The sequence below is a fragment of the Pyxicephalus adspersus genome, chromosome 1 (genome assembly GCF_032062135.1).
Source record: "Pyxicephalus adspersus chromosome 1, UCB_Pads_2.0, whole genome shotgun sequence".
NCBI lineage: Eukaryota > Metazoa > Chordata > Amphibia > Anura > Pyxicephalidae > Pyxicephalus > Pyxicephalus adspersus.
In genome coordinates, this window is record NC_092858.1 from 31,568,236 (window position 1) to 31,583,574 (window position 15,339).

At 37.8% G+C, this 15,339-nt stretch overlaps 1 protein-coding gene across 1 annotated transcript in view; it reads right to left on the bottom strand.

Moving 5' to 3' along the window:
• Nucleotides 1-15,339, bottom strand: part of DDX10 (DEAD-box helicase 10) — a 123,871-nt gene that overhangs the window by 58,715 nt on the left and 49,817 nt on the right. The window contains exons 6-7 of the mRNA XM_072407585.1: nucleotides 14,365-14,490; nucleotides 8,586-8,750 (exon numbers count right to left, since the gene is read on the bottom strand). Of these exons, the coding sequence (XP_072263686.1) occupies nucleotides 8,586-8,750; nucleotides 14,365-14,490 (291 nt within the window). The remainder of the gene's footprint in view (nucleotides 1-8,585; nucleotides 8,751-14,364; nucleotides 14,491-15,339) is intronic.

The window sequence follows — 15,339 nt, forward strand, 5'->3', positions numbered from 1 at the left end:
CTGTTTAGCTCCATCTAGCAGAGTGGGAAGTGAGCATGTCTGACTAATTCAAGGGGCTGTTTTGCTGTCCAGGACTATATAGGCTTGCGCAGAACTCTAAGTCTAAAGCAGAAGTGAACCATGAAGAGTAGGCATGCTGTTTGAATACATTGGCAGCAGATTAAACAACATTAAAGGTAGACTTCCGAATTTAGAAAAATAAAAAGAACTGGACTTACTCATTAGAGAAATACTGCACTGCCACATGGTAGACCTTTTTTATGTGTTTAGGACGGACTCCAATACCACATTTCTAAAAGAGTGCAACCATCAATAAAGCTTAGGCAGAGCTGTAATTGGCAGTTTTGTAAAGCACTGTTGTGTTATTGCAGTCTTTAGAATACTTGGTCCATTAATATGAATATTATTATCCATTTTAAAGCTTTTTCCAAGTACATAAACAAATGGTTTATTTCCTTTTTAATTATGATAATAAAGTCTTTATTTTACAAATAAACCTGTAACACACTGCTCTTCTATTACACTAATTTTGCAAAGGAAGCTGGATGGTAATTTTGCTACCTTAAGTCATTCAACCAGTGTAGTCTGTTCTCATATTTAGGTCTTTGGCACAGAATGGGGTTAGAAAGTAGTGTCTGAAACTTAAAGATTACCATCTACCAGCTGAAAATTTGTATTTATTTGTTTATGCATTCTTATAATGCTGCCACCTTACCAAAGCATTTTACAGTAGTCATGTCACTAACTGACTTTCAGTGTAACGCATTTGGGGGGGGTCGATAACAAGTAACCTACCAGGTTTCAGTATTCCTTGTAATACAAACCAGAAAAAGAAGGGATAAGAAAAGTAAAAATCAAAAAATGTAAAACCCAGGATAAAACTCCCAAAACCCAAACCTCAGACACAAATTATTTAGAACACAGTATGCATTCACTTTAAACCTCGGAGAGTACATATACACTATGGCTTATTACACATGGGCCAATCTTCACTTCTGATCTGATTTCTTATCTAAGAGAATGATTAGATCTGAAATATGAAGGGAAATTAGCTAACCATTCATAAGCATTTGCATCAATTTAAAGTACACACACACACATTTCCTGTAGTACTTATCAATTAAATCCATCTCCAGTTACTTCCAATCCAAAAATATCACATGCTTTTTATATAAAAGGAATTTGATCAGATGGGTTGGTCAAACTCAAAGTTAGCAGTGCATATGCTTGTGTGTACTAGAACCAAGTTGGTTTATTCGCAAAATACAAGAATACTCATCCACGGTGTGTGCTTTCCATCAATGTGAGGCATAAATATCACAGATGCAACATCTTTTCAGGCTGCATATCTCTTGCTTTGGCTAGGAAAAAAGATAATTTTAAACACTGTCCTGCTTTCCTGTTATAGACCATGGTCCATCTTCAGACATAAAAAGGGAAATGTGATTGAATGTAAGCCAGGAAGCGTTTAATTTACACTAATTGTAATCTTTCCTAGAGGATCCAATAAAGTGACGTGCTTCAGTGAACACAGATCAGATTAGCTTTTCATGTTTTGCACTAACAAGTAAATATGCACACATTTTGTTAAATACCCTATCAGGTAAACCTAGCAGGATGACAGTTTTGGAAGTCGTTATTTTTATACTGCACCATTTTCTTGATTATGACTCTTTCTGAAAAAGGTGTACAGACAGCACATTGTATTCTATTATGCCTTATTTTTGTAATTGTGAAATGTCGATAAAAAGCAACAACCTCAATGCTGGCAGAACACAAATACTGAGGTGTTATCAGCACCAAAACATTGCTGTGTGACTACTATGCAGTCTCTGCGGCAATTGTAAATAGCAACAAGAAACAGCTTCTGCGCAGAGTCCATCCCATGCGTCCGACAGCTTCTGCGCAGATTCCATCCCATGCGTTCTACCGCTTCTGCTAAGAGTCCATCCCATGCGTTCGACAGCTTCTGCGCAGAGTCCATCCCATGCGTCCGACAGCTTCTGCGCAGAGTCCATCCAATTCATCTGACAGCTTCTGCGCTCCATCCAATTCATCTGACAGCTTCTGTGCAGAGTCCATCCCATGGGTCTGACAGCTTCAGCGCAGAGTCCATCCAATTCATCTGACAGCTTCTGCGCAGTCTAGCCCATGCTTGTGACAGCTTCTGCGCAGTCTAGCCCATGCTTGTGACAGCTTCTGCGCAGAGTCCATCCTATGTGTCCGACAGCTTTTGTGCAGAGTCCATCCCATGCGTCCTACAGCTTCTGCGCAGAGTCCTTCCCATGCATCCGACAGCTTCTGTGCAGAGTCCATCCCATGCGTTCGACAGCTTCGGCGCAGAATCTAGCCCATGCTTGTGACAGCTTCTGCGCAGAGTCCATCCCATGCGTCTGACAGCTTTTTTGCAGAGTCTATCTCATGCGTCCGACAGCTTCTTTGCAGAGTCCATCCCATGCGTCCGACAGATTCTGCTCAGAGCCCACTCCTGTGACATGCTCAGGGTTCTGCTGTCCCTGGTGATTCTGCTTGGAACACACCCCTCTAACTTTGAGAACCTACCTCTGATACAAGCAGATTCTGCTCAGAGCGAACATTTGTAAATTTCACATTCTGCTCAGAACCCACTTTATACGTCACACAGATGTTTGGTAATGATTTGTCAGCTGTTGAGATCCAGAAAACTCAGACTGCACACTCTGCAATTGCTGCAGCTTTGGACAATATGGACCTGCATAGCTCTCTCCATTCATTGCAGCATCACACTGTTTATTCTTGGGCTACAATCCCTTTCCACTTCTGATGCACATTGTTTGCTACAACATACTTTAGCAGAAATGTGGATATTAGCACATCAATCATTTATACCATAAGATTAAAGGCTTGATTAAAAAAAAAAAAAGATAAAAAATGGATTTAGAAAATTAATTGCAAGTAATTAAATGTTCAAGAAGAAAAATCCCAAGAATATTTTGGTCACTGTAAAACACAGCTAATAGACATGCCAACAGTTTCTGAATGGGAGGGGCATTCATAATTTAGGATAAAGAGCTTGTTTCCAATTGCAGTATTTATTGGCGCTATATTTGTGAACGATTCTGTGCTAAACCCTTCTGTTTTTAGAAAATCGTAGCTGGTGATAGCCAGAAGGGTAAATTGTCAGTAACAGATACAAATGTGTGCTACTTCCTATATACTTAGGTCACTCAACTTCAGCAGTAGCCTTGTTTGCCCAGTTTAGACTTTATAGTCCCATTTTTGGGACAAAGAGATTGCTAAGAGCTGAACCTGAATTTTGTTACCTGCCTTTCTGCTTTTACAACCCCAGGTGTTGTGTACCATAAGCTATTCCCCAGAAAGTGGTTTTGCCTTATTATAGCATTTATGGCTAAAAGAGTGAACAAAAAAGCACCTTTCCTGCCGACTGTGCCACTAATGTTTTCTGAACAGCCAACCTTGCTATGTAATCTTCTGATGGCCCAGAAGAGTGTTGGATGCTGAAGATTTATCTGCTTGTTTTAGGTCATCTTGCGTCTGGCTCAGCACTGTAGCGTGTGGCAGGTTGGCACTTCTGGGCCCTATGTGCAGTTTGGACAAGAACAAATGAAATCTTACACAGGGATTTTCCTACCTGGGGTAAAAGGGGATGGATAGAAAGCAGTGATTTTTTATTACTATTGAGGAGGCCTCAAAAAGAACCTGTTGCTGTACAATGTATAGAAAAAGCACAGGTTTGCTTAGGGGCCTGAATAAAAACTTTAACCACTCATAATTCTATTAAAAAAGGTTATCTATATATAGCCCCACTAGGCTTTATTTTTTTTTTTTACCACTGTATACTGACGCAAGTCATTTTCAATAACAGCATATGATAAAAGAACTCATTCCCTTATTTATTTCACAGCAGTTGGCACCATAAGTCAGTAATAAAAAAAGGAGAAAACTAATGCAACAGGTAAATGATTTTTTTCTTGTTAACAAGCAATCCATATTTCATCAGACCTTTAACAAAAGAAACTATAATTAGTTTATAAGCTCCAGCAAGAGGGGGGAGAAATATATAACTGTCCACAGCTAGCAATGGTTGCTAAGCATCATACGTGTAACTTGCTAACACTTGGAGGATACGTAAGAACACAGCAGTCAGAGAATGGCACAACTTGTGTAGATGTAATGCACTGGCATTTTTTTATATCCATGAACAAAATCATGCTATATAAGCAATACAAGCAATTACCATCTATATCAAGAAACAACAAGGAGCAGCGTGCACACACCGCCTCCAGTTTACAGGAATGACACACGGTATAACCTACCGCAGAGATGGCAATAGGAAAGTGTTAGATGATAAGCTCCTGGGGCTTTCTTTCAACACTCCAGCTTGATTGAATAAAAGTGGGCCTATTAGTAACCCTTTTATCACCATAGACAATAATACTTGCCAAAGAAAAATTTAACAATGTCTACGTGCATCAGACTATAACTATACGAGTCATTTTCATGCCTAAATATCCTAACACTTTTTATGGGCAAATCCACCTTTATTCTGCTACATTTCAAAATTGGAAATCCAGCACTCTCATCCACATTTATCCAGTAAAAGGCAAACTCCGTATAGCGGCTGACATATCAGCCAATCCTTGCATTAACTGCACTTAAATATGGTAGAGTGTCTGCAGTATATATCATTACTTACCATAGGGGCCAGCAACAAATGACACTAATGGCCATATTTGAGCCCTGCAAAATTCAAAACATCCAACAGCATATACAAGCAAGGTTTTATTGAATATCCAGCTTGGATTTTTACAGGCTGAGAAATAGAAAAAAATGTGAAAATATTCCTTTAAAAAACTTTTAATATTAATGTTTTAATTTTTTCCCTTTTTCACCTGAAAAGCCATGGCTTGCTTACTTCTTGCTTTGAAATGTTGTAACGATGTTGTAGGTTTGCTATAGTCATATGATCAGACGTCATTGGTCCCTGATTATTTCATCCGACAAGGTCTCTGGCTAACTGCCAGTTTTGCTTAAGAATTTTTATTGACATATCCTATGCACAGTCAACCTTGCTGAGAAATGTTTATTTTATTTATTGTGCATGTTGGATTTTTCAACACATAAAATGCCCCGTCAGATAGGAGCCATGGCATCAGGAGTTATGGAAATGGGGTGTATTTATTAAAGATATATTAAACCAGGGCCTTTCTCATTTTGGATGACCTGACTCTTTCCAGGTTGACTGACCCAGACTAAGAATGCAGCCAGTGATGTTGAGACTTCTGAACCAAATGCATATTCAGTTAAAGTGAACTGCATAAGTCAGTGATTTGTAAAAGCAGCCCCATCGCCAAATGGAGAAGAGTACAATGGCAGCACCCTTTTAAAAAAAAACTATGCTTTGGACATACTTTTTCAGCCAATGATGTGTTGAATCATCATCTTCGTCAGAAGACCTCCAGACATTCTGCTATCCAATACTCCCATGTGTGAGTCTCCCACCTGTGTGAAATTTCACCCAGAGCCACCTAAGCAGCTAAAAATGTCTCCTCTTTTACAGGCGGGCTGCTATTGTAAATTCTTCAAAATGGTGACAGTGCCTGCAAAAGTGTCTCAAGGATATAGATAGAAACTACAGTCTTTCCTGCTCCTAAAAACAAGTCAGTGGCCGCAATTTCCATAATCTTAAATCTGACAGGTCCCATGTTTTACCGGGTTTCTGTCCAAAACAGCTGGTTATGCAAAAGTCAAGGAAGACTGCTGGTAAAGGATAATTTTAAAGTTCTTGCGGACACAAGGTGAAATAATAAAACAAACGGGTAATTAAAAACATAACAGATTAGGCTGAAGTCACACTTCGCACTCATTAGTAGCTAAGCCTCACTGCATCCTGCTTGAAAATACCGAATACAGAAACATGCAACACCTCCTGTACAAAAGAGCTCAATATAAATCCATTTTAGGTGTCCATGTGATGAGAGTAGTTTTAATTAGAAAGCTAATTAAAGTTTCTAAAAAAAAAAAAATCATTACAAGTGTAATCAATTAACAAAGTAACCGTTTATGATGTGATTCTATCTTTAATACACAAATAAGCAGAAGTATTATGGGTGAAAAAAACAGTGTTGGTTACATATACAAACTGTAATTAATATATTAATATATTTTTAAACTATCCTTTAATACATGATTATCTTGATTTTATTAGCATGTGATTGAGCTATAATTAGATGATCAAGGGTCATATTCTCCAAACACTGCTCTGCAGACATCTGTATTCACAGCAATATTCCCTACAGGAGCTATTGTTAATCTGCAGCTAGGAGTGAGCCCCAGGACTGCCAGTATATTACAGGAAGATTATTAGGTGCAGGTGTATAGGGTGTTGTAAAAGCAGGTGCCTATGTACCCTCATACAGAAGAACAAGACACCAGCAGGTAATCTAAACTTACTTTTGTCAGTAAAATCAAGGAGAAGAGGGCTGCTGGCAGGATCCCCAGGTGAATAACGCAGAACAAACAAGAACATAAATACAGGATTTGCAATAAAAATGTTTTATCTCAAAATATTTAGGGTATTTTTATTATTTGGTTTACTTACACTTTAAATCCTTACACAAAGAAGTTGAATTCAAGCAATAAAGACAAACAGAAATAGACAACACATTGTTTAACATCAGATTAAGGACCCTGCTCTGTAACAATATCCTGCAAGTGAGCCGCAATAAACTGCAACTTTGTAAAAGTCAGGATTTAGGGCACAATAAATTAATGTTTTCATTTGTGCTTTGTTCATTATTCTCTTTCAGAGATTCAACTTTTTTCCCATCAGTGAGCAGCTGTACTTATTAAAAAGATTAAATGAATACATTAATTATGTATTCATTAAAATAACCCGCAGCTTAAGCCAAAACTTGTAGAAATATGGAATGCCGCTATAATTCTGCGGCATTCTGGGTATTTCTGCCCCAAAGAAGAATACATTTCCAGTTCACAGACACTGCACTGCAACAAAACTTTGACTTGGCTGATCACCCAAGAGGAGAGAAGCGCACAGCGGACAGTGATGTGAATGTTTTCTGCATGAGTTGACGTTAAGTTAAGAGAAAAAAAACATCTTTTCCAGCCTACCCCTTACATACCAATACTATCATTTAATGTACAGTCGTATAAATGCTCATGAAGTGTTTAACCTGAAAGGAAACATATAAAAGTAACCTGGAAAAGGTATCAAGAGAGACCTCTGTAGGCTGCCACCGATGACCTCCTTTAGAAATGCTTTTTATCTGGCTGCCATAGACTTTAATACATTTCAGGTCATTGACTAGGATAAAGTGACATCAGAACTTTTATTGGGCATACTTGTTCTAGCTCACTGCCTTGCAAAGCATTGAAGTCAGCATAGCTGATGATCTAGCTGTTTTAGAGTTTAGCAAAGGTGGTTCTTGAATTTCTCCTATAACAGGCTTCATTTAATGCAAAATTGCATTAGCTGTGACCCACTTTAAAGGCAAGAAGAGAAATAAGGGGGTTGCCAATACTAAAACCCTTGAAAATGTTGTTTGATGTATATCATGTTAAGCTTCTTGCTGTAATGACCTGACTTACTAACCCAGAATGAGTATAAAGGTCAGGACTTTGACTTTACCAACCTTTTCTGACCTAAACTGTATTATGATTTTCACGTCAGTGATTTCAAGTGCATAAAACCGAAGTTCAAAATACCCGTCAAGCAACAATCTTTTTCAGGAGGCTGTTAGCCATGATGTCAAACCTACAAGCTTTTTCATGACAGGTTTTTTCATATGGAAACCTGGCCCACCATAAGGACACTTACAGCAGTTTATGAATTAGATAATGTATTTTTGGTAATAAATACTATTGGTGTGCACTGTCCAGACATCAAGAAGTATATGGGGGTACCAACTCCACAAAAATTTCTTCTTTCCCCAGAGTTTCCAAAACAATGTTATGACTTTAGCTACAAAGGTAAAGATAGACTACAGGCTTAGAGAATTCATGACATTATCCAATACATCTACAGGAACTCATGAATTTAAAAGGATTTTATACACAACACCGCACCAAACTCTTCTTCATGTTTATACTCCACTTCTGACTGCTGCTATTGGTCCCGACTTCGCCAAATGATTATAACAATCACAGCACAGCCCATTGATCTTATAAAATATATACCACCCTGGCACAGTAAAAGTTTGTATCTGTTGCCAGTTTAATTAGGTCATCACCCATTTTAAGGCTTTACCACCAACCCCCCCCCCCCTCCCTTTCCCCTTCCAGTGACCCCCCTCCCTTTCCCCTTCCAGTGAGCTTTAACGTGTTTGTATTGGTTAAACTATTTGGCAAAATTATTGCCAGCCTGATAGCAGCTGCCAGGCTCCAGGGCTTTAGTATGTTGGTGTTGGACTCATTACTGCCATTACTAAACTCTGCACTGTGTTACTGATTCTATCATTGATAGATAGTGAGCTTGCTGAAAATCTCCTTACACTTTGGGGGGAAAAATGCAATATTAACGTCACATCCTCAAAAAAGAAAAGAAGAAAAATTACAGAGAAACGTACCCTATGTTTTTCTTTGATTTTCTGCCTGTATGCTTCTTTGTCAAATTTATCTTCCTCGGTCAGCCGTTGCCTTGCCTTCTCCAAATTGATGCCATTATCTACATCGTCTTCATCCTCCACATCTTCTACCATTGCTTTCTGGATCTGAGGCCATTGCTGGGATACCTGAATAACACAAAACACAGAAAAGTGTTTGATTTCAGTTTACAAATACACCGGGTTACTACGATTCTGCACACAGTATGTATAAATATACAATACAAATGACTCCCCCTGAACAGAAACAAGTGCTACACTGTGATTGTTATATGAGAGGTAAGATATGTGCTGAACAGATCTCCAGAACAAGGTTTGGATAAAAACACAAACCCCGTGGGAGACTACTTAGTATTCTTCATAAACAATTTATTTAGCGCCAACATATTACGCAGCGCTGTACATTAAATAGGGGTGGCAACTGACACAGATACAGACAGTGAGACAGGAGGAGGAGAGGACCCTGCTCAGAAGTTGACAATCTAGGAGGTGGGAGAAGTATCACACAATAGGAGGGGAGATATGAGTGGTGGGAAGTAGTGAGGGTTTAGGAGACAGAAAAAGACGGGTAGGCAAGTTTGAAACGATGGGTTTTGAGTGCTCTTTTAAAGATACAGAAAGTAGGAACAACCTGAATAGTATGAGGAAGACCATTCCAGAGAATAGGGGCAGCTCTAGAAAAGTCTTGGAACTGTGCGTGTGACAAGGTTATGAGTAAATTTATATTAAATTATTTTTTAATTTACATTGAATAAACAGAATTCATATAAAACCTTGTGTTGCACAATAATAAATAGCAAATAGTTTTAAGACTAGTTTAAAAAAGAGCATGTTATAGTTTGGGTAAATGGGGGAGAGGAGGGAAGGCAGGAGGAGGGATACAGGAGACGAGCACTGACCCATCACTCCTGGAGCAAGGGTTAGAGTGGTATACAAGCATTGTGGTTTTTTCACACTATTATAATTGCAGTTAAGCCACGGCAATCACCAGCCGATTGGTGCACCAGACTTTGTATACCTTAATAAGATTTCACAGCCACCAAATTCATTGGTTACATGCAAGTCAATTAACATTGAAAATTACATTATAAGTGAACCTATTATTGGTAAGTATTAAATATACCTTTACATTTTTTCCCAACTAAAAAGTACTCTGTAAGCATGAGCATTTCTGGAAAACATGGCAAAGCATTGATACCCTATAATTGGAAGTGCCAGAATAGGTGGCTTTGTTGAGGGATCACCAAATATTTTTAAAATGGCTGAAAATGTAAATATATTGAAAAGGACATAAGGGAAAAGGGAGCTACATTACCATGCTTACTTAGCACTACTTCAATATGCAGATGTCTAACTGTGACAGGTTCTCTTTAATATTTTGCAACAACAACTGAGAGCACATTAATGCAAGGTTGGCATTAAACATATTTCAGAAAAAGAATGTCACACCGATCTGTGTTTTTGCTTAGGTAAACACCACTGTTACTTGCCCCCCTCTGAATATTAATTGTAAAATTTGGCATCTGTGCTTTCACCTTTTTTTTTAATTTTATGAAGTCAAGTGAAATTTAGGATACCAAACTGTCCCTCTGGGAAAAGCTATTACCTTTCTGCAAACCTCATTGCATTAGCAAACCCATCTGCCTTGTACAGAGCAATAAAATGTTTTTGGTTTGGGGCCAACTCCATTACATTTTTATCTCTTCTGGTTTCCAGACACACCGCCCCGGGCATGTTACAATAGTTTGATATTACCATTAAAACCATTTTTCAAAAATAATAATGCTGTGAAGTATAAATACTTTCTGAGATTTCTGTAAATTAGAGGAAAAAAACAATGCAAATTGTTGGGTTAGAAAGGCAAAAAACTACTAGAATTCCATTTAATGGCTTTATAGAACAGCTATTAAAGCAAGTAAAAGGTAGACATCAAACTGTCATTTAAATGAACAGCGCTTAGGATATATTCGCATTCTTTCATGAAAATCTCAAGGGAAATCTGTGACATTTTAAGGGATAAGACTGCAGGAGGACATAGGATTATTACGGACTCCATTGAATACAAAAACCTTTCTATAATTTCTACAAGAAGAGCTACTTCGATCTGCTAACAGTGTAACAGTTGTCTCAGGCTTTAAAGCTGAGAGTACTGCTAATATGTAATTTAGTTACATTTTCTGATTATTTACATTTATTGATTATTAACTAATTTGTTATGAACCTAACTTTGATAAGGCAAAGATTGTGGGCTTTAATGTGGCTGTATATTTCTGAATTGTGAGGCCAGCTCAGTGCAAAGGTAAATTAAGCTGTAAGAAGATAAATGGAATAGAATATATGTAACCAGTTTGATGTAAATGGGTATCAGTGAGAACAAATGTCTGAATGTTATATATAAGGTTTGAGTAAATTACTATTTTAAGTATGCCATCCAAATCCAAAATTATTGTTTTTACTAGTTTAACAGTGTTGTTCTGCTTGGGGCTAACTCCTATGGCAATGATAGGACTTCTAACAGACCACTTTATTTTTTATTTTATATATATAAAAAAACTACTAATAATGTCCATTATTGCCGAGTTATGATAAAAATGATTTAAATATTAGCTCACGTCTTCAGGTCTATATAACCAGATCACAATTTGTATACATTTACAGAGCTATGTTACATTTCCTCTTAGTGCTTGTTCAAAGGAATAGTTTTGCAAAGAATGAGAAATCAGTTTCCTAGTGGTTCAATGTTCAAAAACAATCAATACCTACAAAGCATTTTTAATATAACTGAAAAGAATGAGAACGGGTGAAGAGGCTTTTCAAAACAAAAGTACACCCTCCGCTGACCTAACATAACCCACCCTCACTCATATTTACTGAGATCTTGATGTTGCTCAGCAGCCTCAGCTTCTTCCTTTTGTTGGAGCGCCATCATAGTAAAGCCACTTAGGCTTTTATGGAGTAGGCAAACAGCTGCTATGCAGCTTGTAAGCAGTATTTTAAACATTTAAAAAGTTTTTTGAAATGTTTAGGGGGAAGAACAACAAATAAATTACATGTTTTGCTTCCTTTAACCCTCTTATTCCTAAAAAAAATGTAGGTGTTTGCCTGGTATAACATTCCCAGGTGCCTAATGGTTGAAATGGGGTGCTCGGTAAAATCTGGTCTAAGAGAAATCTGAAACTGCCAGATCTTTTCTGAAAGTGTAAGTTTCTTGGTTTCTCTTAACAGAAACAAAAGCACACTTACCGAAGAATACTTCATTTAAAGGGATTTCATTTAAATACTAGGGAGATGGTGATGGTATTTATTTCTTTAGGTTTTGAGCACCACAGCAAAGGTGCCGGCTTAACAAAAAATGGCCAAATCAGTGGAGTGGAAAAAATATAAGTGCATCAATGATGGTCCAAGAATGCCTCTCACAATATATATACACATATATTGGCAACATTGTGCAATCTTTTGAACCCAAAAAGCCTCATAAATGTGCAAGGAGTTGTCCGTAAAATCGGGGTTTGTTGTAAACTGGACCTATTATCACATTTTTACATTATGTAAAAGGGTGGCTGTTTTTTTTTTATTATTTTACTTTTGTGGGGAGGTCCCTGTCACTTCTGTCTTAAATCTAAAAGGTAAACCTGCTGTATCCTAGAATTTTTGTGTCACATAACCCAGGAGGCTGTGGGCTGCTCCTTTTGTGCATGCTTGAGTTTGAGCATGCGTCATCGAAGGGCTTTTCTCTAATGTAAAATAAAAAAAGTGCTCAGTCTCACACCTGTGAAGACTGTGAGCAGTGAAGTAAGATCAGTACTTAACATTTGCAGGAAGATACATCACCCAATCTCAAACCTGCGCAGTAGGATCGGGTGACATAAGGAAGAACCACGAAGACAGAAGAGTGAAAATGACAGTGCTAAACAGAATGGTGAGCCCCCAAATAAAAAAAATGGGGCAGGGGGGGCAAGGCAGTGCAAGGTTTAGTTTGTGGATGAATCAAGGGCAAATAAAAGAACATTTTCAGCTTTAAGTGATATCGGCAGTGCTGCCAAGTGAAGCTATATTTTCAAAGTGTCTGGACTCTTCCTTGTTTCAATCTTCAGCCATCTTGATTGGCAAGGTTGGGATGATTTAAAGTAGGTAAGAATGTTTTTTTTAATTAGAGACATTATTGCCTGTACCTTTCTGCAATAAAGCCCTGCCTGGGAGCAGATTTAGAAAGTGGAACTTTAAGAACTTTTTACCTAAATGGGCATTACAACTGATTTTTTTAGAATCCCTAGTATTCATGGGACCTGTTTTTATCATGATGTTTTACTATTTTGGCAGCCTTTCAGGTGCTCCAGCAGGAAATTTTGTATACAAATCGACTAACTGGGGACCTGAAAAAATACAGCATGCATTTTAATGACATCTGGCAAGAATGAGCCCTACAACCAGCTGTAATCTTTATCACTTGGAGATATTCTTTTATAGTATACTGTCCCACAAACAAGGGAGATCATTGAGTTTTCAGTTATGGGAAAGCAAAACATGCAGTAATGAGGATAGCAAACCTAGGACGATGGTAAAAGCATGAGATATGAGTTATAAATAACACACTGCAGAGTTGGTAAAGTGGGGGGTTTGGCAGAAAGAAGCCTCTCTGAACAAACAGATTATGATGCCAGAGGGCTTTAGGATGCCAAGGAACAAATAATGCTTGTAAATGCAAAGAGGGGTTAATCCTTCCAAGAAAGGGTGCTGGAAAGCTGTCACTAATTTTCTATGCCAAATCTTGTGCCCATCTTATACTCTCCTTATCACCGTCACACAATGCATTCCTCGCTCTGGCAGGCCACACACAGAGGACGATGTTAAGCTTGATTAGCGTTTTCCCCTGCGCTCACTTTCCATCCTGATGTTGTCAGCAAAATCATGTTCCTAAAACATGAAACAGCCCCTGCCACCGACATTGGCAGAAAATAACACTGCGGGTTTGCAATGTGTAGTGCAGTCAGATGACATGTGAGCAGAACAAGCACGTCTCAACAACTGCCAAAGGACTTTTAATATTTTCTGCCCAAAGAGGGAAAGGGAAAAACTTTAGAAAAAGATACTTTTTCTGTGTTTTGAGGAATAAACACATTTATTTATGAATATAGGTAAAATAAATATTTTCCTTAATTTGGTGAATACCAAAAAAAGCTGATGGTGGAAGTGTACCAGAATCGTGAGGCCGCTAGGTTTTATTATATTACACAGCGGAGTTCTGTAAGTAACAGAAAAAGCTGACCCTCAAACTATTTTCTCCTTCACCCTTGAGGAAATTAAACTGGGACTCCCCTACATGGATAACTAGTGATCCTAAGAATACATTTTTTTAACAAAACTGTTATACCCTAGGTTTGGAAATCTGCAACACTTATGTATGAAGTGTCAGTTCAAACATGGAAGGTCCCAATAATTCTTCCACTGCACATACCTCCATATTGGCTAAACCACCCATGCCACTAAGTGACCAAAGGTGTGAGGGGCATGTTCCAACCATCAAACAACCTAAAGAAATTTCCTTTATGAATTTGCATGTCTGTACCGATAAAACTAAAGGGAAAGAGTAACCAGTAGCTTTTTAAAAAGAGAAAAAAATTAATGGTTAGGAAAACCCATTCTGACCCAAGCAATCAGTTGTATTTGCTTTATAGTAGGCAATTTTACCGTCTTGAAGTATCATGAAACTCCGATAAAGCAGTACCTTAAAGCATGAACTCACCTCTCCATCATCTGTAAAAACTATCTTTGTGTTCACTTTAAACTTCTTCTTTAGAACTTTCTTGGCATCTTTTGCTTTGGTTAGTTTTTCGGTCTTCTTAAGTTTTGATTTGGTTGTTTCTTCTACCTATAACCAGGATGATAAGAAACATTTCAGCATGTGATTTCTTTAACACCAATACATTTCTTGAACTGCTTAAACAATATTGCACACTATGGTGAATGATCAAAAAAATGTAATCTTATACATACTACAAATTATTTTGCATAGTGAAATTCATTTTGGGCTGTACTGAAACAGGTTTGGAGACTGATAATTTAGGCCTCAACCTTCCACAAACTTCAACAGAAATCAAGTAGAAGATTGAACGCACAAAAAAACATGACCAGAAAAGTACTGAATTACAAAGTAAATCAAACAAAGTACGGTAATAACTGATGGCTGTTTATAATTTACTTTATATCTGTCCATAAAGCCAGGTATTATTTCCAGCATCACCAAGTCAATTGGATGCATCACAAAAGCTTATCAACAGAGAGCAGTGCCCCACTGTCCCATTCTTTTTCTGCCAATAGAAGAATGCGGGAGATTGTGTATGCCAATCCAACCAGCACAATATTGACTCTCATTTTGACAAATTGAGTTGCCCATTTTCAGCTCAGTGCTATGAATGCAGCGGACATAAACTACATACATAAAAATAAAAAAGTCTATGGGATCTATTTACAAAGCAGTGACTCTAACATTCACATACATACTCTGGTGGAGAATCTTTCAGGTCAATGTTAATTTCAGTGGCAGCAATTGATCCTCTACCAGGGAATGTCAGAAGTTATTGTCAGATTCACCGATTTAAAAATAGACCCCGTTGACTTTTTTTTCTCTATGGATGTAGTAGAAAAAATCTAAGGTAAGGTTTTTATAGCCCGTTCCAACACGAGCAAGATTATTAAGTCACCAACATTCAGATGGAAT